This window comes from Bufo bufo, chromosome 4, assembly GCF_905171765.1.
Source record: "Bufo bufo chromosome 4, aBufBuf1.1, whole genome shotgun sequence".
In the NCBI taxonomy this organism is placed as follows: Eukaryota; Metazoa; Chordata; class Amphibia; order Anura; family Bufonidae; genus Bufo; species Bufo bufo.
The window spans coordinates 180,074,458-180,099,508 of record NC_053392.1 but is presented as its reverse complement, the minus strand read 5'-3'; the positions used below and the strand labels follow the sequence as shown (position 1 = coordinate 180,099,508).

At 43.3% G+C, this 25,051-nt stretch overlaps 1 protein-coding gene across 1 annotated transcript in view; it reads left to right on the top strand.

Annotated features, from left to right (window-relative positions):
- Window positions 1-20,799, top strand: part of VEPH1 (ventricular zone expressed PH domain containing 1) — a 662,929-nt gene extending 642,130 nt beyond the window's left edge. The window contains exon 14 of the mRNA XM_040428144.1: window positions 19,611-20,799. Within this exon, the coding sequence (XP_040284078.1) occupies window positions 19,611-19,847 (237 nt within the window). The 3' untranslated portion in view covers window positions 19,848-20,799. The remainder of the gene's footprint in view (window positions 1-19,610) is intronic.
- Window positions 20,800-25,051: the final 4,252 nt, after the last annotated feature.

Here is a 25,051-nt window from a genome sequence, read left to right as displayed (position 1 = left end):
CACACACACACACTAGGAAAGGAGTTAACCCTTCCATCACCAAACAGGGTAGTGAAGCCACTAAAAGGGGAATACACACACAATAAACTCTGTGCACACCAGACAGGGAAAGTGCACACATATAAACACACGTTGCCAGGTGCAACCGCATGCACTTGACTTCAAGCTGCCTAGCAACAGCTCAGGCCGCTATACTGCCAATACTATTATGTTGCCAGCGGCAACCACACATGAGGCAACATAGTAACAGCACTCACCAGTGGTTGAACAACAAGAGCAGACCGCGGGCAACTGCATGCGGGTCAAGGAGTCACGACCAAGACCAAGGTCGTGACAGGGGGTGACTCTGTGACATTGGCTTCTTACGCTCAAACATTTCCTTGACAGACACCTGACTGTGGGCAGATGAGAAGGAACTGCTGAAGGTGAGAGGCGGAGCTGATGGATGGTTGAGAGGGGGCAAGGAGGACAGCAGTGGTTGACGTGGCTGAAGATGCTGGACCAGGAGGAGGATGGTGGCTTTGAGTTTGTGTGCTGCTTGTACTCATCATGTGTTGATCCCATAGGCGTTTGTGATGTGAGATCATGTGCCTTCGCAAAGCAATTGTACCTAGGTGGGTGTTGGACTTCCCACGACTCAGTTTATTTTGGCACAGCTTTGCAATGACTGCATTCTGGTGGTGGCAACAGCATGCATTGATTGGCGTCCTGTCTGGCTGACCCCAGATGCCGATACATCCTGTCTGACTGTGCCACTGCTTCCAACTCGTCTCCTCCTCCTCTCTGTCTCCCCATCTGAACTTTCCCCCTGTTCTTCTTCTCTTCGAGCGGGCACCCACGTGACATCCACGGACACATCATCATCGTCAACCGCTTCACTTGTATCTGACAACTCAGCAAAGGAAGCAGCAGCGGGTACAACATCATCATCATCACACTGTACGTCCATGTGTGTAATGCTGCCTGACTGAGACATATCCCTGTTATCTACATCCTCTGGCAATAATGGTTGCACATCACTCATTTCTTCCAACTGATGTGTAAATAACTCCTCTGACAGATCAAGTGAAGCAGCTGTGGTGCTAGTGTTGGTGGTGGCGGCAGGCGGGCGAGTGGTAACTTGAGAGGTGCCCGAAGCTGAGCTGGAGGAGGATGATGCGTCAAGGTTCCGAGCGGAAGCTGTAGAAGATTGGGTGTCCTGTGTTAGCTAGTCAACTATGTCCTCAGAACTTTTCGAGTTCAGGGTACGTGGCCTATGAACACTGGGCATTATTCTAGGGCCAAAGGAAATCACAGCACCACGACCACGACGGCCCCTGCGGGGTGGCCTGCCTCTGCCTGTCTTTTTTTTTTTCAATTAGTTGTACTATGCGTGCAAGCTACTGTGACACCAGATATGAGTGGTGGCACTGGGCACCGGCAGTAGTGGGCACAGTACACTCTGTGGGCCTGACACACACGCTGGCAGGCAACTGCAATTAGATTACAGTGAAATTTTTTTTTGTTTTTTTAAATGCAAGCTACTGTGACACCAGATATGAGTGGTGGCACTGAGCACTGGCAATAATGGGCACAGTACACGCTGTGGGCCTGACACACACGCTGGCAGGCAACTGCAGTTAGATTACAGTGAAAAATTTGTTGTTTTTTTTAAAATGCAAGCTACTGTGACACCAGATATGAGTGGTGGCACTGGGCACTGGCAGTAGTGGGCACAGTACACGCTGTGGGCCTGACACACACGCTGGCAGACAACTGCAATTAGATTACAGAGAAGAAAATAAAAAGCAGACTGATGTACTAGCCCTAAAAAGGGCTTTTTGGGGTGCTGTCAGGACGCTGTCCTTACAGCAGATCAGATGAGTCTTTGAGGACTGGAGTGGACACAGAACACTGGCCTAGCTAACTATTTCCCTATTAAATCAGCAGCAGCAGCAGCAGCACTCTCCCTGCTCTCACTAACACTGCAGCTTCAGAATGAATCTAAGATGGATGCTGTCCTTGCTTTTTGATTGGAGGTGGGAGGGTCTGGGAGGGAAGGTATGCTGCTGATTGGCTGGAATGTGTCTACTGGCCTGTGAGGTACAGGGTCAAAGTTTGCTCAATGATGACGTATAGGGGGCGGACCGCACATCGCATATGTTCGCCCGCCACGGCGAACACGAACAAGCGATGTTCGGCGGGAACTGTTCGCCGGCGAATAGTTCGGGACATCTCTAGTGGAGTGTTATTCCCCTGACAATCAGATATCCTGAGGAAAAGTCATCAATATAAAAGGACCACAAAATACCGTTAACTATTAAATAATATATATTTCAACATTACTAGAACTTCTAGATACTTCTATATACCATATGTAATACAAGTGCAAGTCATATACAGGCTGTATAATTGCAGCAAACGGTATAGTTAACATGACAGCTGAGCAACCAAATAGTTTTGGCCACAACCTGCTATTGGTCTGCCTTGAATCTTACCCATTAAATGTTAGATAGGTATAATGGCCAAGAAAATCAGCCTAGTGTATTAATACATGGATTTTCTGATTAGCTTTTGCAAGTGCCAGCTTTTAATTGTTCTGCATGACCCCTTAAATTTGGGATATACTGTATACTAATTTCTTATTCTGTCCCCTTTCAATAGAAAAGTTGCTTTCTACAACCAAACATATTTAATAAGGTATTACTATACTACACATAAAATCACTTAAAAACAATATTACATACATATATACAAATAAGTAAATCTCTTGAGCTAGCATTAACCCTTTCAGGACCTTGCAGTTTTCAGTTTTTGCATCTAATTTTTCTTCCCTGTCTTCCCGGAGCCATAACTTTTTTATTTTTTTGTTCACATAGCCATATGAGGGCTTGTTTTATTGCGAGACAAGTTGTACATTTAATGCACCATTCAATATGGAATACAATGTAGTGGGAAACTGAAAAATTCTAAATGGGGTGGAATTGCAAAAAAAACACAGTTATCACGGTCGGCGTGGCAATCACATACGTGACACAGAGGGAGGGAACGAGGAAGGCCCTGCCCAAGTGAGAGGGAAGATGGTGACCCCTGACTCACCTGGCGGCTGGCACCTGGCTGCCCTGACGTCCCTAGACGGGTTCCTCACCCGTACGCCGATCACGTGCCTAAAGCCCTGGCTTTCCCTGAGCTGAGCCCTAGGTAGTGAACAGGGCGATGGGAACACTAGTCCGCACCACTAACTCTAAGGGAAAACACCAAGGGGAGGACAGACAATACAGACTCAACATATATTCCCAGGTGGGAGACAACAGGAGACAACAATAAGCCAAACAGGGATCCGGAGGGTAGCACACAGGAACAACAACCAGGATTAACCACACCAGTGGGTCAGTATAGATGTCCAGGCAGGAAGCTCTATAACTGGCAACTAGAGAAGTGTGAGGGGAGAATATAAGGAGGTAGGGAGTGGCAGACAAGAAACAGCTGAGGAGGAGAAGCTACGGATCCCTGAGAGAGACAAAAAGGATAGCAAGGCAAACACAGAAAACAATAACTAAGAAACACCGTGATCTTTAGATATAGAGCGCGCAGCCACCCGCTGCGACTTCCTGACCCCGGGTATAACGGAGTCAGACGTGGCTCTTGATACCCTCGTGACAACAGTTCTGGCCAATTTTATGGATTTTATTGGCATTCTCTGTGCCCAGTGCCCTTCAGTAGAATTACAACAACACCACATTTATACAGAATCTCTTGTGTTTTAGTACTGAAAAAAAATAAAAATTTTGGAAAATATTTTATTGCCGTATTCTGACCCCCATAACTTTTTTCTAGTTATGTCTATGGAGCTGTATGAAGGCTCATTTATTATTATATATTATGGGACGATCTGAAGATTTTATTGATACTATTTTGAAGTGTGTATAACTATTTGATCACATTTTATAGAATTTTTTGGGGAGGTGAAGTGATGAAAAATGAGGAATAGGTCATTTTGATTTCCTTTACCGTGACATCATTCACCATATTATTTTTATATTTTAAAGGGGTTATCCAACAGTAAAAACACCCTCCATAATGCCCGGGCCCCTCCTATGGAAGATAAAGTATTTTTAAAATGACAAGCAGTCATTAGATTGCTACTTCTATCCTGTAATAGATATCTATCCATTATAGATATCAGGATTCAGTATATGTCAATGTAGTGCTGCTACCTGCAGGCCTGCATTGGAATATACTAGTAATCGGCCTTGAAACCTTGTATAGGCTCAGGCCTATTACTACTATGGGACTCACGGCTTCTGGCTTTAGAGCTCCCAGTTGCCATGATCATATTTGACCATGGCATCTGTGGGGTTAAATGTCCACAATCAGCATTACTGCCGATATCAGACACCCCAGGCCTCTGCTGTTTAAAACAGCAGAAAGTGGCCACCATTTTTAAAGACCAGACATTTGCCGTACATGTACAGTACAGCAGAAGTCTGGAAAGGGTCAAAACATTCTAACTAATTATTTTGGTGTGACCACCCCTAAAAGCATTCTAGAAAAAGCAAACCATGTGCACAGATGCAGTTCCACGCAGTGAATATATCCATAAGTTGAGTTTTGAACCTTCTAAAAGAACTGGTCACTTTTCCGTTATATCCATCTCAGTTTTAAGAACAAAGACCTTGTTCACACCATAAAGGGAAAATGTAATAACTCCTTTTTAGGAATTAGGAGGCATCCAAAGAAGCCAGGCTGTTCAGGCGTACCTTCAGTAGATCATAGTACTTCACATCCTGGTTTTCCTTTAACCACCTCAGCCCCCAGTGCTTAAACACCCTGAAAGACCAGGCCACTTTTTACACTTCTGACCTACACTACTTTCACCGTTTATTGCTCGGTCATGCAACTTACCACCCAAATGAATTTTACCTCCTTTTCTTCTCACTAATAGAGCTTTCATTTGGTGGTATTTCATTGCTGCTGACATTTTTATTTTTTTTGTTATTAATCGAAATTTAACGATTTTTTTGCAAAAAAATGACATTTTTCACTTTCAGTTGTAAAATTTTGCAAAAAAAACGAGATCCATATAGAAATTTTGCTCTAAATTTATTGTTCTACATGTCTTTGATAAAAAAAAAATGTTTGGGTAAAAAAAAAAAATGGTTTGGGTAAAAGTTATAGCGTTTACAAACTATGGTACAAAAATGTGAATTTCCGCTTTTTGAAGCAGCTCTGACTTTCTGAGCACCTGTCATGTTTCCTGAGGTTCTACAATGCCCAGACAGTACAAATACCCCACAAATGACCCCATTTCGGAAAGTACACACCCTAAGGTATTCCCTGATGGGCATAGTGAGTTCATAGAACTTTTTATTTTTTGTCACAAGTTAGCGGAAAATGATGATTTTTTATTTATTTTTTTTCTTACAAAGTCTCATATTCCACTAACTTGTGACAAAAAATAAAAAGTTCTATGAACTCACTATGCCCATCAGCGAATACCTTGGGGTCTCTTCTTTCCAAAATGGGGTCACTTGTGGGGTAGTTATACTGCCCTGGCATTCTAGGGGCCCAAATGTGTGGTAAGGAGTTTGAAATCAAATTCTGTAAAAAATGACGAGTGAAATCCGAAAGGTGCTCTTTGGAATATGGGCCCCTTTGCCCACCTAGGCTGCAAAAAAGTGTCACACATCTGGTATCTCTGTATTCAGGAGAAGTTGAGGAATGTGTTTTGGGGTGTCTTTTTACATATACCCATGCTGGGTGAGATAAATATCTTGGTCAAATGCCAACTTTGTATAAAAAAATGGGAAAAGTTGTCTTTTGCCAAGATATTTCTCTCACCCAGCATGGGTATATGTAAAATGACACCCCAAAACACATTCCCCAACTTCTCCTGAGTACGGAGATACCAGATGTGTGACACTTTTTTGCAGCCTAGGTGGGCAAAAGGGCCCATATTTCAAAGAGCACCTTTCGGATTTCACAGGTCATTTTTTACAGAATTTGATTTCAAACTCCTTACCACACATTTGGGCCCCTAGAATGCCAGGGCAGTATAACTACCCCACAAGTGACCCCATTTTGGAAAGAAGACACCCCAAGGTATTCCGTGAGGGGCATGGCAAGTTCCTAGAATTTTTTATTTTTTGTCACAAGTTAGTGGAAAATGATGATTTTTTTTTTTTTTTCATACAAAGTCTCATATTCCACTAACTTGTGACAAAAAATAAAAACTTCCATGAACTCACTATGCCCATCAGCGAATACCTTGGGGTCTCTTCTTTCCAAAATTGGGTCACTTGTGCGGTAGTTATACTGCCCTGGCATTCTAGGGGCCCAAATGTGTGGTAAGGAGTTTGAAATCAAATTCTGTAAAAAATGACCTGTGAAATCCGAAAGGTGCTCTTTGGAATATGGGCCCCTTTGCCCACCTAGGCTGCAAAAAAGTGTCACACATCTGGTATCTCTGTATTCAGGAGAAGTTGAGGAATGTGTTTTGGGGTGTCTTTTTACATATACCCATGCTGGGTGAGAGAAATATCTTGGTCAAATGCCAACTTTGTATAAAAAAATGGGAAAAGTTGTCTTTTGCCAAGATATTTCTCTCACCCAGCATAAGTATATGTAAAATGACACCCCAAAACACATTCCCCAACTTCTCCTGAGTACGGAGATACCAGATGTGTGACACTTTTTTGCAGCCTAGGTGGGCAAAGGGGCCCATATTCCAAAGAGCACCTTTCGGATTTCACAGGTCATTTTTTACAGAATTTGATTTCAAACTCCTTACCACACATTTGGGCCCCTAGAATGCCAGGGCAGTATAACTACCCCACAAGTGACCCCATTTTGAAAAGAAGAGACCCCAAGGTATTCGCTGATGGGCATAGTGAGTTCATGGAAGTTTTTATTTTTTGTCACAAGTTAGTGGAATATGAGACTTTGTATGAAAAAAAAAAAAAAAAATCAGCATTTTCCACTAACTTGTGACAAAAAATAAAAAATTCTAGGAACTCGCCATGCCCCTCACGGAATACCTTGGGGTGTCTTCTTTCCAAAATGGGGTCACTTGTGGGGTAGTTATACTGCCCTGGCATTTTCCAGGGGCCCTAATGTGTGGTAAGTAGGTAAATGACCTGTGAAATCCTAAAGGTGCTCTTTGGAATATGGGCCCCTTTGCCCACCTAGGCTGCAAAAAAGTGTCACACATGTGGTATCTCCGTACTCAGGAGAAGGTGGGGAATGTGTTTTGGGGTGTCATTTTACATATACCCTTGCTAGGTGAGAGAAATATCTTGGCAAAAGACAACTTTTCCCATTCTTTTATACAAAGTTGGCATTTGACCAAGATATTTATCTCACCCAGCATGGGTATATGTAAAATGACACCCCAAAACACATTCCCCAACTTCTCCTGAGTACGGCGATACCAGATGTGTGACACTTTTTTGCAGCCTAGATGCGCAAAGGTGCCCAAATTCCTTTTAGGAGGGCATTTTTAGACATTTGGATACCAGACTTCTTCTCACGCTTTGGGGCCCCTAGAATGCCAGGGCAGTATAAATACCCCACATGTGACCCCATTTTGGAAAGAAGACACCCCAAGGTATTCAATGAGGGGCATGACGAGTTCATAGAAATTTTTTTTTTTTGGCACGAGTTAGCGGAAATTGATATTTTTAATTTTTTTCTCACAAAGTCTCCCGTTCCGCTAACTTGGGACAAAAATTTCAATCTTTCATGGACTCAATATGCCCCTCATGGAATACCTGGGGGTGTCTTCTTTCCGAAATGGGGTCACATGTGGGGTATTTATACTGCCCTGGCATTCTAGGGGCCCTAAAGCGTGAGAAGAAGTCTGGAATATAAATGTCTAAAGAATTTTACGCATTTGGATTCCGTGAGGGGTATGGTGAGTTCATGTGAGATTTTATTTTTTGACACAAGTTAGTGGAATATGAGACTTTGTAATAAAAAAAAAAAATGTCTGAATGGAGCCTTACAGAGGGTGATCAATGACAGGGGGGTGATCAATGACAGGGGGAGTGATCAATGACAGGGGGGTGATCAATGACAGGGGGGTGATCAATGACAGGGGGGTGATCAGGGAGTCTATATGGGGTGATAACCACAGTCATTGATCATGCCCCTGTAAGGCTTCATTCAGACGTCCGGATGCGTTTTGCGGATCCGATCCATCTATCAGTGCATCCGTAAAAATCATGCGGACATCTGAATGGAGCTTTACAGGGGGGTGATCAGGGAGTCTATATGGGGTGATCACCACAGTCATTGATCATGCCCCTGTAAGGCTTCATTCAGACGTCCGGATGCGTTTTGCGGATCCGATCCATCTATCAGTGCATCCGTAAAAATCATGCGGACATCTGAATGGAGCTTTACAGGGGGGTAATCAATGACAGGGGGGTGATCAGGGAGTCTATATGGGGTGATCACCACAGTCATTGATCACGCCCCTGTAAGGCTTCATTCAGACGTCCGGATGCGTTTTGCGGATCCGATCCATCTATCAGTGGATCCGTAAAAATCATGCGGACGTCTAAATGGAGCTTTACAGGGGGGTAATCAATGACAGGGGAGTGATCAGGGAGTCTATATGGGGTGATCACCACAGTCATTGATCACGCCCGTGTAAGGCTTCATTCAGACGTCCGGATGCGTTTTGCGGATCCGATCCATCTATCAGTGGATCCGTAAAAATCATGCGGACGTCTGAATGGAGCTTTACAGGGGGGTAATCAATGACAGGGGGGTGATCAGGGAGTCTATATGGGGTGATCACCACAGTCATTGATCACGCCCGTGTAAGGCTTCATTCAGACGTCCGGATGCGTTTTGCGGATCCGATCCATCTATCAGTGGATCCGTAAAAATCATGCGGACGTCTGAATGGAGCTTTACAGGGGGGTAATCAATGACAGGGGGGGTGATCAATGACAGGGGGGTGATCAGGGAGTCTATATGGGGTGATAACCACAGTCATTGATCATGCCCCTGTAAGGCTTCATTCAGACGTCCGGATGCGTTTTGCGGATCCGATCCATCTATCAGTGCATCCGTAAAAATCATGCGGACATCTGAATGGAGCTTTACAGGGGGGTAATCAATGACAGGGGGGTAATCAATGACAGTGGGGTGATCAGGGAGTCTATATGGGGTGATCACCACAGTCATTGATCACGCCCGTGTAAGGCTTCATTCAGACGTCCGGATGCGTTTTGCGGATCCGATCCATCTATCAGTGGATCCGTAAAAATCATGCGGACGTCTGAATGGAGCTTTACAGGGGGTTGATCAATGACAGGGGTGTAATCAATGATAGGGGGGTGATCAGGGAGTCTATATGGGGTGATCAGGGGCTAATAAGGGGTTAATAAGTGACGGGGGGGGGGGTGTAGTGTAGTGTAGTGGTGCTTGGTGCTTCTTTACTGAGCTACCTGTGTCCTCTGGTGGTCGATCCAAACAAAGGGGACCACCAGAGGACCAGGTAGCAGGTATATTAGACGCTGTTATCAAAACAGCGTCTAATATACCTGTTAGGGGTTAAAAAAAACACATCTCCAGCGTGCCAGCGAACGATCGCCGCTGGCAGGCTGGAGATCAACTCTCTTACCTTCCGTTCCTGTGAGCGCGCGTGCCTGTGTGCGCGCGTTCACAGGAAATCTCGCGTCTCGCGAGAGGACGCGCCGGCGCGTCCACCCAGAAGAGCAGGGCCGCCGCAAAGACGCAATCCTGCGTACAGCGGTCCTGAGGAGGTTAAGGCCCCTTTCACATGGGCAAGAATTCCGTGCGGGTGCAATGCGTGAGGTGAATGAATCCGGACCCATTCACTCCAATTGGGCTGTGCACACTGGGACTCCGATCGGAACTCTCCGCTGCCACCAATGATGGGGGAAGGTGATTTTAATTAGGGGCGGGGGGAGAGGGGAGGCCACACTGGCCACCAATGATGGGGGGGTGGTTTTAATTAGGGGGGAGAGGGGAGACCGCACTGGCCACCAATGATGGGGGAAGGTGATTTTAATTAGGGGGGGAGAGGGGAGGCCGCACTGGCCACCAATGATGGGGGAAGGTGATTTTAATTAGGGGGGGGAGAGGGGAGGCCGCACTGGCTACCAATGAATACAATACTGGGGAGGGAGGGAGGGAGGGGGGTCGCACTGGCCACCAATGAGTTAAATACAGGGGAGGGAGGGGGGGTTCGCACTGGCCGCCAATGAGTTAAATACAGGGGAGGGAGGGAGGGGGGGCCGCACTGGCCACCAATGAATTTAAAACTGGGGAGGGAGGGGGTCTGCCCCCTCCTGCCTGGCAGCACCTGATCTCTTACAGGGGGCTATGATACGCACAATTAACCCCTCAGGTGCGGCACCTGAGGGGTTAATTGTGCGGATCACAGCCCCCTGTAAGAGATCGGGTGCTGCCAGGCAGCAGGGGGCAGTCATGTACACAGTTTGTAGTATATTCTAACTTGAAGCGTCCCCATCACCATGGGAACGCCTCTGTGTTAGAATATTCGTGAAAACTCAGATCTAAAAAGCTTTTATGCAGACGGATCAGCGGATCCGTCTGTGTGAAAGTAGCCTACGGACACGGATGATGGACGCGGTTGACAATCTTGTGTGCATCCGTGTTTTTTCACGGACCCATTGACTTGAATGGGTCCGTGAACCGTTGTCCGTCAAAAAAATAGGACAGGTCATATTTTTGGGACGGACAGGAAACACGGATCACGGACGCAGATGTACAACGGTGCATTTTCCGAGTTTTCAACGGACCCATTGAAAGTCAATGGGTCCGCAGAAAATCACGGAAAACGGAACAACGGACATGGATGCACACAACGGTCGTATGCATGAGGCCTTAAATGTAGTAATTTCTCTGATTGGAGAAAACCAACTCCTTCGCTTCCTTAGAGTATCAACTTAACACTTCAAGTGCTAGTAGATAGACTCAGGGGCGTAGCTAAAGGCTCATGGGCCCTGGTGCAAGAGTTCAGCTTGGGCCCCCCTTCCCTCAGTGCTTTGTGGCCAGGGGCAGGGGAGCACATATCCTTCGTGCTGCCCGAATTTAAAATTTAAACTGCACACCCCTTAATGACAAATTCTTGACCGAACCCCATCCCTCCAGCCAGAGGTGTAAATTGACCATCATGAACTTTCTATAATACCAGTGTCTTCTTATGTGGCACCAGGGTCTTTGGGCCCCCTCAGGCTCCTGGGCCCGGTAGCGTCTGCTACCTCTGAACCCCCTATTATTATTATTTATTTATTTATTTATTTATTATTAAATATATAGCTTTGCCCCTGGATAGACTTAACCTTCCAGTGCCAGATAACCATGCAGCTCATGGTGTTACATCTTACAGGATATCTCCATTGATTTATCAATGCCACATTGCAAAAATTGGAACAAAGCCCCACAGTCCTATGGACAAGTGATAACAAGAATTCGAAAGTAATGATTACTATGTTCTTTGCTCCAGAGTCCCAATTCTGGCCTTTGCGATGCTCTATTATACAGGATCCACTATCAGTACTATTCAATTTCCACTCATCCTCTGCAATAATTTAATTACTCCCCACCACTAAGCACTGATGAGTTTCTCACAATAGCTGAGGCACCCTCCCTTACCGGACCCCATAGCACCTGTCATGTCCACTAACCTGGTAGCTATGCCCTTGGGTGTGTATGGCCAGATATGCAGCAATATTTTAGGAATTTTTCTCCTCTTTTGGTGAAGAGGTGAATGTTAAATACCAGTATTAACTCTCGTCATTGAAGCCCACAATTCCTGTAGGTCTGCATTAACAATATCTCACAGTCCATCTTGCAATGACTTGAAATTTTGGTTTGAAGAACCAAGTTTCTTCGTTGCAGTCAGTTTAAACTATATTCGTATCTGCATTGAAGTCTTGGTTAGGAGATTACAATGCAGCTTATCTTGTTGATGTGGTGCATACAACACCAAAATGGAGACCTCATCAGAACCCAGTAGTCTTTATTATAAGAAAACAATCAATCAGTTGCGTGATAGATGTTGCACTGAACCTTTGCTTCGGTTTATAACAGAAACCACAATGCATATGTCAACAGTGTACATTCCTTTTTGGAATATATATCTTAGCATGCTCCAGCTGACACAGTACGTTGGAATCTTTATCAAGAGCAAAGCATTACTGACTTCTTTTATTAGACTGATGTGTGTTTTACTGCACCAAATAGTCAGTTAAAAGATCTAGTAAAATGTTTTCAAATACACTTCTATATGCCGTCACTATATCTCACAGCATGACCATTGGACACAGGGAGGATGACTATGAGTACACGTATGCCACTGTACTTAATTAATTATGCAGTCATCTGCAGTGACTAATATAAAATGTATTGTAATTGCAGACCTGGTGGTCAGGATTCACGTCAAACCCTAAATACTAACACTTGTACAGTTACCAACACAAGGGCTAAACAGTAGAAGCTCCCAAGAGACTGGATGATATAATGCAAAAAGTGAGACTTAAAGAACATGTGACCCAATTTTATTCTCCCAATGCATCTAAAATGGAAAATAAGAGAAGCTGCCAATAGTCTTGATTAAAAACTATCCTGCCATTTTGTGTCTATGGCTCCTATGCAGACCTATGTGTTTCCCTGGCAACAAAAAAACAAAAAACAAAGCCTGTGTAGTATGATCCTCCCTCCCATCCGCACTCCCTTCCATCTGTCCTCTTAATTTTTCTCATATACATTTGCTAGACTAGCAAGAAATAGTGGGCATATGAAAGGAGGTTAATGGTAAGATCAGACTACAAAGGTTTGTAGTCTGTTACCATGGAAATACAACTATTTTAACAAGGTTCTCAGAGACACAGTGTAGTCAACTTTATTGATATACAATTGCAGCAAGTTTTTGTGGTCCTTAAAAGGGATTTCTGGGACCAGTATATTATGACCCTCCGCTATTCAGTCGTTTGAAGGGACCGTGGCACTGTGTGAGCCTGTAGCTTCTTCATTGTTTACATTGGTTTGTCTACCTGCACACCATTTACTTAGCAGCAGTGCAGGGTATTGCAGGTTCGTAGATGTGGATGAGACAAAGTTGCCATATACTGCACTGCTGCTACTGGTCTTTCTAGGAGTCTGTACATGGCCAGCAGATATGCACACCTGTTTATGCAGGTGTGTAAACTCTCCTATTAGGATAATGACTGGTGGTTAAAAAAAAATCAAGCTTTTTTCATATCCTACATGTGTCTTTCATGGATAACCATACTATGTCAAATTACAATAGAAATAAAAAGCACATACCTTTCATGTGTGCTTAACCACTTCCCGCAACTGTAACGCCGAAAGGCGTCATTGCGGCGGCTCCCCCAGGCTACGCTAACGCCGATTGGCGTCATCTCGCGTGAGCCGGGATTTCCTGTGAACGCGCTCACACAGGCGCGCGCGCTCACACAGGCGCGCGCCCTCACAGGAACGGAAGGTAAGAGAGTGGATCTCCAGCCTGCCAGCGGCGATCGTTCGCTGGCAGGCTGGAGATGTGATTTTTTTAACCCCTAACAGGTATATTAGATGCTGTTTTGATAACAGCGTCTAATATACCTGCTACCTGGTCCTCTGGTGGTCCCCTTTGTTTGGATCGACCACCAGAGGACACAGGTAGCTCAGTAATATGTTGCACCAAGCACCACTACACTACACCCCCCCCCTGTCACTTATTAACCCCTTATTCACCCTTCATCACCCCTGATCATCCCATATAGACTCCCTGATCACCCCCCTGTCATTGATTACCCCCCTGTCATTGATCACCCCCCTGTAAAGCTCAATTCAGATGTCCGCATGATTTTTACGGATCCACTGATAGATGGATCGGATCCGCAAAACGCATACAGACGTCTGAATGGAGCCTTACAGGGGCATGATCAATGACTGTGGTGATCACCCCATATAGACTCCCTGATCACCCCCCTGTCATTGATTACCCCCCTGTCATTGATCACACCCCTGTAAGGCTCCATTTAGATGTCCGCATGATTTTTACGGATCCACTGATAGATGTATCGGATCCGCAAAACACATACGGACGTCTGAATGGAGCCTTACAGGGGCATGATCAATGACTGTGGTGATCACCCCATATAGACTCCCTGATCACCCCCCTGTCATTGATTACCCCCCTGTCATTGATCACCCCCCTGTAAAGCTCCATTTAGACGTCCGCATGATTTTTACGGATCCACTGATACATGGATCGGATCCGCAAAACGCATACGGACGTCTGAATGGAGCCTTACAGGGGCGTGATCAATGACTGTGGTGATCACCCCATATAGACTCCCTGGTGTCATTTTACATATACCCATGCTGGGTGAGAGAAATATCTTGGCAAAAGACAACTTTTCCCATTTTTTTTATACAAAGTTGGCATTTGACCAAGATATTTCTCTCACCCAGCATGGGTATATGTAAAATGACACCCCAAAACACATTCCCCAACTTCTCCTGAGTACGGCGATACCACATGTGTGGCACATTTTTGCAGCCTAGGTGGGCAAAGGGGCCCACATTCCAACGAGCACCTTTCGGATTTCACCGGTCATTTTTTACACATTTTGATTTCAAACTACTTACCACACATTTGGGCCCCTAGAATGCCAGGGCAGTATAACTACCCCACAAGTGACCCCATTTTGGAAAGAAGACACCCCAAGGTATTCGCTGATGGGCATAGTGAGTTCATAGAAGTTTTTATTTTTTGTCACAAGTTAGTGGAATATGAGACTTTGTAAGAAAAAAAAAAAAAAAAATCATCATTTTCCACTAACTTGTGACAAAAAATAAAAAGTTCTATGAACTCACTATGCCCATCAGCGAATACCTTAGGGTGTCTACTTTCCGAAATGGGGTCATTTGTGGGGTGTTTGTACTGTCTGGCCATTGTAGAACCTCAGGAAACATGACAGGTGCTCAGAAAGTCAGAGCTGCTTCAAAAAGTGGAAATTCACATTTTTGTACCATAGTTTGTAAACGCTATAACTTTTACCCAAACCATTTTTTTTTTTACCCAAACATTTTTTTTTATCAAAGACATGTAGAAAAATAAATTTAGAGAAAAATTTATATATGGATATCGTTTTTTTTGCAAAATTTTGCAACTGAAAGTGAAAAATGTCATTTTTTTGCAAAAAAAATCGTTAAATTTCGATTAATAACAAAAAAAGTAAAAATGTCAGCAGCAATGAAATACCACCAAATGAAAGCTCTATTAGTGAGAAGAAAAGGAGGTAAAATTCATTTGGGTGGTAAGTTGCATGACCGAGCAATAAACCGCTAAAGTTGTGGAGTGCCGATTTGTAAAAAAGGGCCTGGTCTTTAGCGGGGTATAAACCTGTGGTCCTTAAGTGGTTAAAGGAGTCTTCCAGTTTGATGGAATTGATTTACCTACCTTCTGGATAGGTCATCAAAATCAGTTCAGTGGTGGTCTGACTCTTAACACCTCACCAATCAGCTGTTTGAAGGGGCCATGACGATCATGCGAGTGCTGCATTCTCTTCATTGTTTACCTAAATGCCGTCTACATTGTAGTGGTGATAAATTGTAATTACAGCTTCCTCACTTAAATAGAACTAACAGCCGTAATTACACTGCACCACCACTACAATGATGGCCTGCAAGTAAACACTGAGGAAAACACAGCGCTTGAGAGTAGGTCATGAATTTTAGGAAACCAAATACTCTTTAACGCAAAGTTACATAGTATCCGTATAGGGGGTGGAGATCTTGGATGTCTAAGTTGAACAAAACAAAATCACATTCCTGCGCATGAAAAAAGGAAAACAATAAAAACTAGACAATACTCTGCATTTCAGTTTAGGTGAAGAAATAAATCTTAGTATCATTTCCCAAACTCCAAAGTGAAATATAAATTTAGCTGTAATATGAGCAGCACTATGTAAAATTCCTCTTAGCACCAGTTAGTATCGAAATGGCCGCATGATACTTACCCCCCTCAGTGAGAAACTGCATTACTATAGGAAAAATGATCCTAGAACCAAATATTAGAAAACAGTTTGGCTATGATTGACTAACCAGGGTGACTTTGCGGCTCACTCTTCCGACAGTCCCTAGCAGCTCCTTGACAGGCAGAATTGTTTTCACATATACATTACAATTCTGCTGAGAATGTTTCAAACCATCACGCTAAAACTCAGAATGGGACTTGGCATGAAGAGCACTGAAATCGGAGAGAATAGTGTTCTCTGTGATGTGCTCCAGGTTCTAAATGCTTGATTTTGGCTAACTAAATGTATTGTTCTAGCTAGGTATGATAAAGAACTTACTGTCGAAGAAGCAAAACCTTGTAGAACGCCAAGCTCGAGGAATGCATGAAATGTAAAACAATGCTGCTAATGCCAAGAGATGCTTTATTCTCATGTACAGCAGACTGCTTTACTGCTATATAAAAAAAAAAACATTAGGGGACATGTATTATGAATTATACCCACTTTTTGGTGTATTAATGTCGCAGATTTTGTTGCAATGGTTTGCTGTAAAATCTGCAACCTTTTGTCGCTCACACAACTTTTCCTGAGTGCTGAGAAAAGGGGGCATGGTGTGGGCGTGGAAGAGGATGGGCCAACACACCTGTCTCATTCATTATTTTTCACGGCAGTTTTTGGCATGGAAAATGACTTAGATTTTAGTATGTCACATAGCCTGCTGGAGGAAGCGCCAAAGTTATCTAGAGGCCTCCGCCTCTACATAACTTTGGCATATCCACCAGCAGCGCAGAGGGACTAAGACGGTGGTCTAAATCGCCGGTCTTTATAAATGTGCCCCATTGTGCATAGAGGTGAGAAAAATAATTCTAAACTAATTGAATTTGTCATGAATGTCCCCAAAATTTGATTCCATCCAAATCCTTATATTTCATTTAGACGATTCTCTCAAAATGGTGACCTTCATTTTACAGGTCAGAAGACAGAGAAGAAGGCATCTGCCACCAATATAGGATAATATGTTGGCCATGTTTTAATTTAAAAATAAAATCTTACAGTGCAGTGTGCTATTGAACAAGTTTATTGCTACTACCACCTACCATCCATTTACTCTTGGTATATACACTCACCTAAAGAATTATTAGGAACACCTGTTCTATTTCTCATTAATGCAATTATCTAGTCAACCAATCACATGGCAGTTTCTTCAATGCATTTAGGGGTGTGGTCCTGGTCAAGACAATCTCCTGAACTCCAAACTGAATGTCAGAATGGGAAAGAAAGGTGATTTAAGCAATTTTGAGCGTGGCATGGTTGTTGGTGCCAGACGGGCCGGTCTGAATATTTCACAATCTGCTCAGTTACTGGGATTTTCACGCACAACCATTTCTAGGGTTTACAAAGAATGGTGTGAAAAATGAAAAACATCCAGTATGCGGCAGTCCTGTGGGCAAAAATGCCTTGTGGATGCTAGAGGTCAGAGGAGAATGGGCTGACTGATTCAAGCTGATAGAAGAGCAACGTTGACTGAAATAACCACTTGTTACAACCGAAGGTATGCAGCAAAGCATTTGTGAAGCCACAACACGCACAACCTTGAGGCGGATGGGCTACAACAGCAGAAGACCCCACCGGGTACCACTCATCTCCACTACAAATAGGAAAAAGAGGCTACAATTTGCACGAGCTCACCAAAATTGGACTGTTGAAGACTGGAAAAATGTTGCCTGGTCTGATGAGTCTCGATTTCTGTTGAGACATTCAAATGGTAGAGTCCGAATTTGGCGTAAACAGAATGAGAACATGTATCCATCCTCTGATGGCTACTTCCAGCAGGATAATGCACCATGTCACAAAGCTCGAATCATTTCAAATTGGTTTCTTGAACATGACAATGAGTTCACTGTACTAAAATGGCCCCCACAGTCACCAGATCTCAACCCAATAGAGCATCTTTGGGATCTGGTGGAACGGGAGCTTCGTGCCCTGGATGTGCATCCCTCAAATCACCATCAACTGCAAGATGCTATCCTATCAATATGGGCCAACATTTCTAAAGAATGCTATCAGCACCTTGTTGAATCAATGCCACGTAGAATTAAGGCAGTTCTGAAGGCAAAAGGGGGTCCAACACCGTATTAGTATGGTGTTCCTAATAATTCTTTAGGTGAGTGTATGTCACTGCCACATTGACATTACTAATGCTGTCTTGCCATGAAAAATCTTGAAAGGGGTTGGATACAGTCCTGGGAGACCCACAGAGTGTCATACACAACTTGTCAGGGCAATCTAAGCACTCAGGTCTAATTTATTTGTACCTAAATCTAATCTGGCTACTGATTTGTTTGAATCAGATCTGTAAAATGAAAGTCAAGAAGGTCGCTCATTTCTAATTGATAGTCCATTTCTTCCACTTTATGTGCTTTAGTTTTCATGATCTTCATATAAAACTGAGCTGGTCATACAGGGCTAATGTACTAAGCTTCCTATGATTTACAATTTCATGATGTGTTCATGATGAGCTTTATGCAAAAAAAAATAAAAAATTATTTTGTCTGATGAAAATAATACAGCGGCCCCTCTTCTGCCCAGTAAGGGAAGCTTCTGCGCGCAATAGTTTTTTATGATCCAGTAGTTGCTTATGATGAAGAATGAATAGCAGCTGTTCTCCCAGCAACTATATTTTATGGAATTCATTAGTGAGGTGGTAACATGATGATTTGGTCTATACAGCTCATTGAAGTGCTTGTTTGCTTGCGTGCAGGGAATTGTCAGGACCAGGGGGTGAGAAAGCAATTGCCTTCTAGACTGCTTGTTTTCACAGAGAATTGGAATGCATACCTGTTATGTAGCACATCAACATGCACAACTTTCTTCCATATATATACTGCCCTAAAATCTCTGGTGTTGATTACAGTCAGATAATTGCAAGATCTATGCTGTCTTTAGGATGACCCTTGTTTCTACTTTTTAAAAAGCCTACTAAAAATTCTAAATGAATAATAGTTTATCCAGAAGGTTAAATAACTGGTATAAAGTGTTATACCAATCACAGAGCCATATGGCATGTGCCCAGAATATTTACTGTAGGTCTAGAACCAGGGTTCCCACAGCAAGCATCCTTGGTTGGTTCTGTAGCTCCTATAGAAGTGAATGGAGAAAGCCAGGCGCATAAGTGATTCCTACTCCATTTATTCTCCTCCTGGATGCAGAAGCCATCTCATCAGGTGGAATGGGAGTCGAGGAACAACACAGGTGCTGGTCCCAGAGGTGCAACCTGCATCTGTCAGACATTTATGGCATATCCTGTACTATAAAATTAGTCAAAATCAGTGTGTGTTCATTGACCACTTCGAATTATAGAAATATTGTCATCAGTTACTTCAAATAAAATCTGCCAAAGTCTCTCATGTGCTTTTTAAGGTTAGCGCTGATGTAAAAGGGTTGTCATGGTCCATCACAATAGATAGACATCAACTAAATTGATCAGTTAACTTTGTACACAAGGTGCAAATCATTGGTTCCTTTTCTATAAACCTGACTCAAGAGATTTTCTTTTCAGACCAATATAATGAGAGTGACATGTAATTTTTGTCTATTTTCCAGAAAGATGATCCTGATGATTGTCCTATTGAGCTAAGCAAAGTTCAGAGTGTCAAAGCTGTCGCTAAGAAACGCCGGGATCGGAGCCTTCCTCGGGCTTTTGAGATTTTCACTGACAACAAAACCTATGTCTTTAAGGCTAAAGACGAGAAGAATGCTGAAGAGTGGCTGCAATGCATCAATGTAGCTGTTGCACAAGCAAAGGAGCGAGAGAGTAGAGAAGCTACCACTTACTTGTAATTTTATACTCAGTAAGGGAACAAGTGGTCCATGTCACAACCAAAATCTAGCAATCTATTATAACAGATTTGTGTGATTATGTTATAAGCTACGGATAGCGTCACATGGTTGTATTATATGGCATGAGTCATTTCTGCACTAAGTTCTGTGGTATCAATTATCTCACTAATGGGTTTACTTACTGTAACATGACCTATCTAACTAATGGTGATAAGCTTTAATAGACGGCTTTGGGTTCTACAACAATCTTTACAAAAACTGTTTTTGATGTAAGTGTGAAGACTAGTCTCCCAATCATAATAATGTCACTTTTGTCAGAAAGACAGTAAGTAGCTTCCTACTAATATATTCTCCACTGGGCATTGGTGCCACAACTGTGAACTTTGGTGCATCCAACCCAAAGATTGGGCAGAGACAGGGAATGTGCCCAGTGCAGTTTTGAAAAATATCCTTTGGGAAAATTCTGCTCCTATCCTGCCTGCAAATGACCTCTCTTCCTCTTATTTGCTATAGCTTCAAATTTTTAAACAGGCCCTGAAACACAACTTAAAGGGGTTGTTGCCCAAAACTATTCTACACTTTTCAAACCAGCACCTGGATCTAAATACTTTTGTAATTGCATGTAATTAAAAATCTATATGTTTAAAATTCTTTGTCCAGCTCACTGACACACCCTCTAAGAAAGGGGACGCCCCCTATGCTGCCAGCTTGAAATAAATCTAGAAGAGCAGATAGAGCAATGAATGGCAGAAGCTCTGGATCCGTGTGAGGTACAGGGCTGGTTCTAAGTTTGTTAGAAAGAGATTGTTATGTACTATATGATGTTTGATTTTCATCTTTAACATTATTCATGGGTTAACCCTTTTTAAGGCCCCCATACACATTAGTGTATTGTCGGCTGAACATACAGAGAACAGCGAGTATAAGGTTGGGTTCACATCGTATACGTTACCGGATGCCTCAGATGGATGCCATATAGTGGCATCCATTCACCATAGAGTTCCATTGTGAAAAAAACAATGTTAGCTTACACGGACTCTGCAGGATAGAAAAGTGTGGTGTGCTGCGCTTTTGTATCCTTTTTTACCCCATGTACAATTGCCCCGTAGCCCTTTCCAGCCTTCTGGAGGTCCACAATTTTGTCTCTTGTGTCTTTTGACAGTTCTTTGATCTTGCCCATGGTAGTAGTTGGCGTCTGACTGACTGTGGGGTGGACAGGTGTCTTTAAAGAGCTCAGACAGGTGCTACTAAGTTAGATTAATGAGTGGAGTAGAGGTGGACTTTTTAAAGGCACAGTAACAGGTCTTTGAGAGCCAGAATTCTTGCTGTTTCTCAGGTGTTCAAACACATGTTCAGCAGTGCAAGAGAAATAAATTCTTTAAAAATCATACAATGTGATTTCCTGATTTATTTTATTTTATTATTCTGTCTCTCAGAGTGGGAAAGCACCTACAATGTTATTTTCAGACCCCTCCATGGTTTCTAAATGGGAGAACTTGCAAAATCGCAGGGTGTTCAAATACTTCTGTTCCTCACTGCATATGTTAAATGGAACCCACCCTAATATGTATGGGGATCTAATTTGCATATCTTTTTTGGGAGGAGCCTTGCATGACCTCAAAGACTTCTTGTGCATACCAGGCACTCTCTCCACAAGAAGAAATAGTACACCTGGATCCCCAACAAAAGTCTCACACAGCTAAACCAGTCCTGTTTTCTCTGCACTGATGAGGGGTAATCAAACAAAACAGCTGTCTGCAGATGGGTTGACTGACTTGGCTATAATCCCAATTAATGTTTCAGGGTCAGTTTGAAAGTTTGAACTGTCTTCAAACCATTGGCACCAGAGGCACAGCTTTCTTTTCTCTTTTGGAAAGAAAGCTAATTTGCTTTCACCTTTCCCACAGGAACATTCCCAGGGCTATCTGACTCTCCACAAGGTTAAATAGTACCTTGGGGCCCCCATTATCATGCCTGATGATTCATATTTGGGCCTATAATCTTCCTTAAATGAACCAGGCATTAGAAATATAAAGTAAGGGCATGTCCGTTTGTGTGCACGATATCCTTTCACCATACTGCTATTCATAGATACAGATGAGCGAATTATTCAAAGATTCGATTTGGCTGCTTCACCGAATTTTACAAAACAAATCAATTTGTGACAAATTATTTTGTCACAAATCCCATTTCCTTGTAAGTAGTTTGCGCCGTGCCCAGTCATTGTACCCCTTAGATGCCGCTTTCATACATAATTGCAGCGTCTGATATAAATAAAAGAGTGTTAAATAAAAAAATATACTTATCTGATCCATTTGCTCGCGACAGGCCAGCCATCGCCAACTTGCTTAACCACCTCAGCCCCCAGTGCTTAAACAACCTGAAAGACCAGGCCACTTTTTACACTTCTGACCTACACTACTTTCACCGTTTATTGCTCGGTCATGCAACTTACCACTCAAATGAATTTTACCTCCTTTTCTTCTCACTAATAGAGCTTTCATTTGGTGGTATTTCATTGCTGCTGACATTTTTACTTTTTTTGTTATTAATCGAAATTTAACGATTTTTTTGCAAAAAAATGACATTTTTCACTTTCAGTTGTAAAATTTTGCAAAAAAAACGAGATCCATATAGAAATTTTGCTCTAAATTTATTGTTCTACATGTCTTTGATAAAAAAAAAATGTTTGGGTAAAAAAAAAATGGTTTGGGTAAAAGTTATAGCGTTTACAAACTATGGTACAAAAATGTGAATTTCCGCTTTTTGAAGCAGCTCTGACTTTCTGAGCACCTGTCGTGTTTCCTGAGGTTCTACAATGCCCAGACAGTACAAACACCCCACAAATGACCCCATTTCGGAAAGTACACACCCTAAGGTATTCGCTGATGGGCATAGTGAGTTCATAGAACTTTTTATTTTTTGTCACAAGTTAGCGGAAAATGAGGATTTTTTTCATTTTTTTTTCTTTTCTTACAAAGTCTCATATTCCACTAACTTGTGACAAAAAATAAAAACTTCTATGAACTCACTATGCCCATCACGAAATACCTTGGGGTCTCTTCTTTCCAAAATGGGGTCACTTGTGGGGTAGTTATACTGCCCTGAGATTTTCCAGGGGCCCTAATGTGTGGTATGTAGGTAAATGACCTGTGAAATCCTAAAGGTGCTCTTTGGAATATGGGCCCCTTTGCCCACCTAGGCTGCAAAAAAGTGTCACACATGTGGTATCGCCGTATTCAGGAGAAGGTGGGGAATGTGTTTTGGGGTGTCATTTTACATATACCCTTGCTGGGTGAGAGAAATATCTTGTCAAAAGACAACTTTTCCCATTTTTTTATACAAAGTTGTCATTTGACCAAGATATTTCTCTCACCCAGCATGGGTATATGTAAAATGACACCCCAAAACACATTCCCCAACTTCTCCTGAGTACGGAGATACCAGATGTGTGACACTTTTTTGCAGCCTAGATGCGCAAAGGTGCCCAAATTCCTTTTAGGAGGGCATTTTTAGACATTTGGATACCAGACTTCTTCTCACGCTTTGGGGCCCCTAGAATGCCAGGGCAGTATAAATACCCCACATGTGACCCCATTTTGGAAAGAAGACACCCCAAGGTATTCAATGAGGGGCATGGCGAGTTCATAGAAATTTTTTTTTTTTGGCACAAGTTAGCGGAAATTGATATTTTTAATTTTTTTCTCACAAAGTCTCCCTTTCCGCTAACTTTGGACAAAAATTTCAATCTTTCATGGACTCAATATGCCCCTCACGGAATACCTGGGGGTGTCTTCTTTCCGAAATGGGGTCACATGTGGGGTATTTATACTGCCCTGGCATTCTAGGGGCCCTAAAGCGTGAGAAGAAGTCTGGAATATAAATGTCTAAAAAATTTTACGCATTTGGATTCCGTGAGGGGTATGGTGAGTTCATGTGAGATTTTATTTTTTGACACAAGTTAGTGGAATATGAGACTTTGTAAGAAAAAAAATAAATAATTCCGCTAACTTGGGCCAAAAAAATGTCTGAAAGGCTCTTACAGAGGGTGATCAATGACAGGGGGGTGATCAATGACAGGGGGGGTGATCAATGACAGGGGGTTGATCAATGACAGGGGGGTGATCAATGACAGGGGGGTGATCAGGGAGTCTATATGGGGTGATAACCACAGTCATTGATCACGCCCGTGTAAGGCTTCATTCAGACGTCCGTATGCGTTTTGCGGATCCGATCCATCTATCAGTGCATCCGTAAAAATCATGCGGACATCTGAATGGAGCTTTACAGGGGGGTAATCAATGACAGGGGGGTGATCAGGGAGTCTATATGGGGTGATCACCACAGTCATTGATCATGCCCCTGTAAGGCTTCATTCAGACGTCCGGATGCGTTTTGCGGATCCGATCCATCTATCAGTGCATCCGTAAAAATCATGCGGACATCTGAATGGAGCTTTACAGGGGGGTAATCAATGACAGGGGGGTAATCAATGACAGGGGGGTGATCAGGGAGTCTATATGGGGTGATCACCACAGTCATTGATCACGCCCCTGTAAGGCTTCATTCAGACGTCCGGATGCGTTTTGCGGATCCGATCCATCTATCAGTGCATCCGTAAAAATCATGCGGACATCTGAATGGAGCTTTACAGGGGGGTAATCAATGACAGGGGGGTGATCAGGGAGTCTATATGGGGTGATCACCACAGTCATTGATCACGCCCCTGTAAGGCTTCATTCAGACGTCCGGATGCGTTTTGCGGATCCGATCCATCTATCAGTGGATCCGTAAAAATCATGCGGACATCTGAATGGAGCTTTACAGGGGGGTGATCAATGACAGGGGGGTAATCAATGACAGGGGGGTGATCAGGGAGTCTATATGGGGTGATCACCACAGTCATTGATCACACCCCTGTAAGGCTTCATTCAGACGTCCGGATGCATTTTGCGGATCCGATCCATCTATCAGTGGATCCGTAAAAATCATGCGGACGTCTGAATGGAGCTTTACAGGGGGGTAATCAATGACAGGGGGGTGATCAGGGAGTCTATATGGGGTGATCACCACAGTCATTGATCACGCCCCTGTAAGGCTTCATTCAGACGTCCGGATGCGTTTTGCGGATCCGATCCATCTATCAGTGCATCCGTAAAAATCATGCGGACATCTGAATGGAGCTTTACAGGGGGGTAATCAAT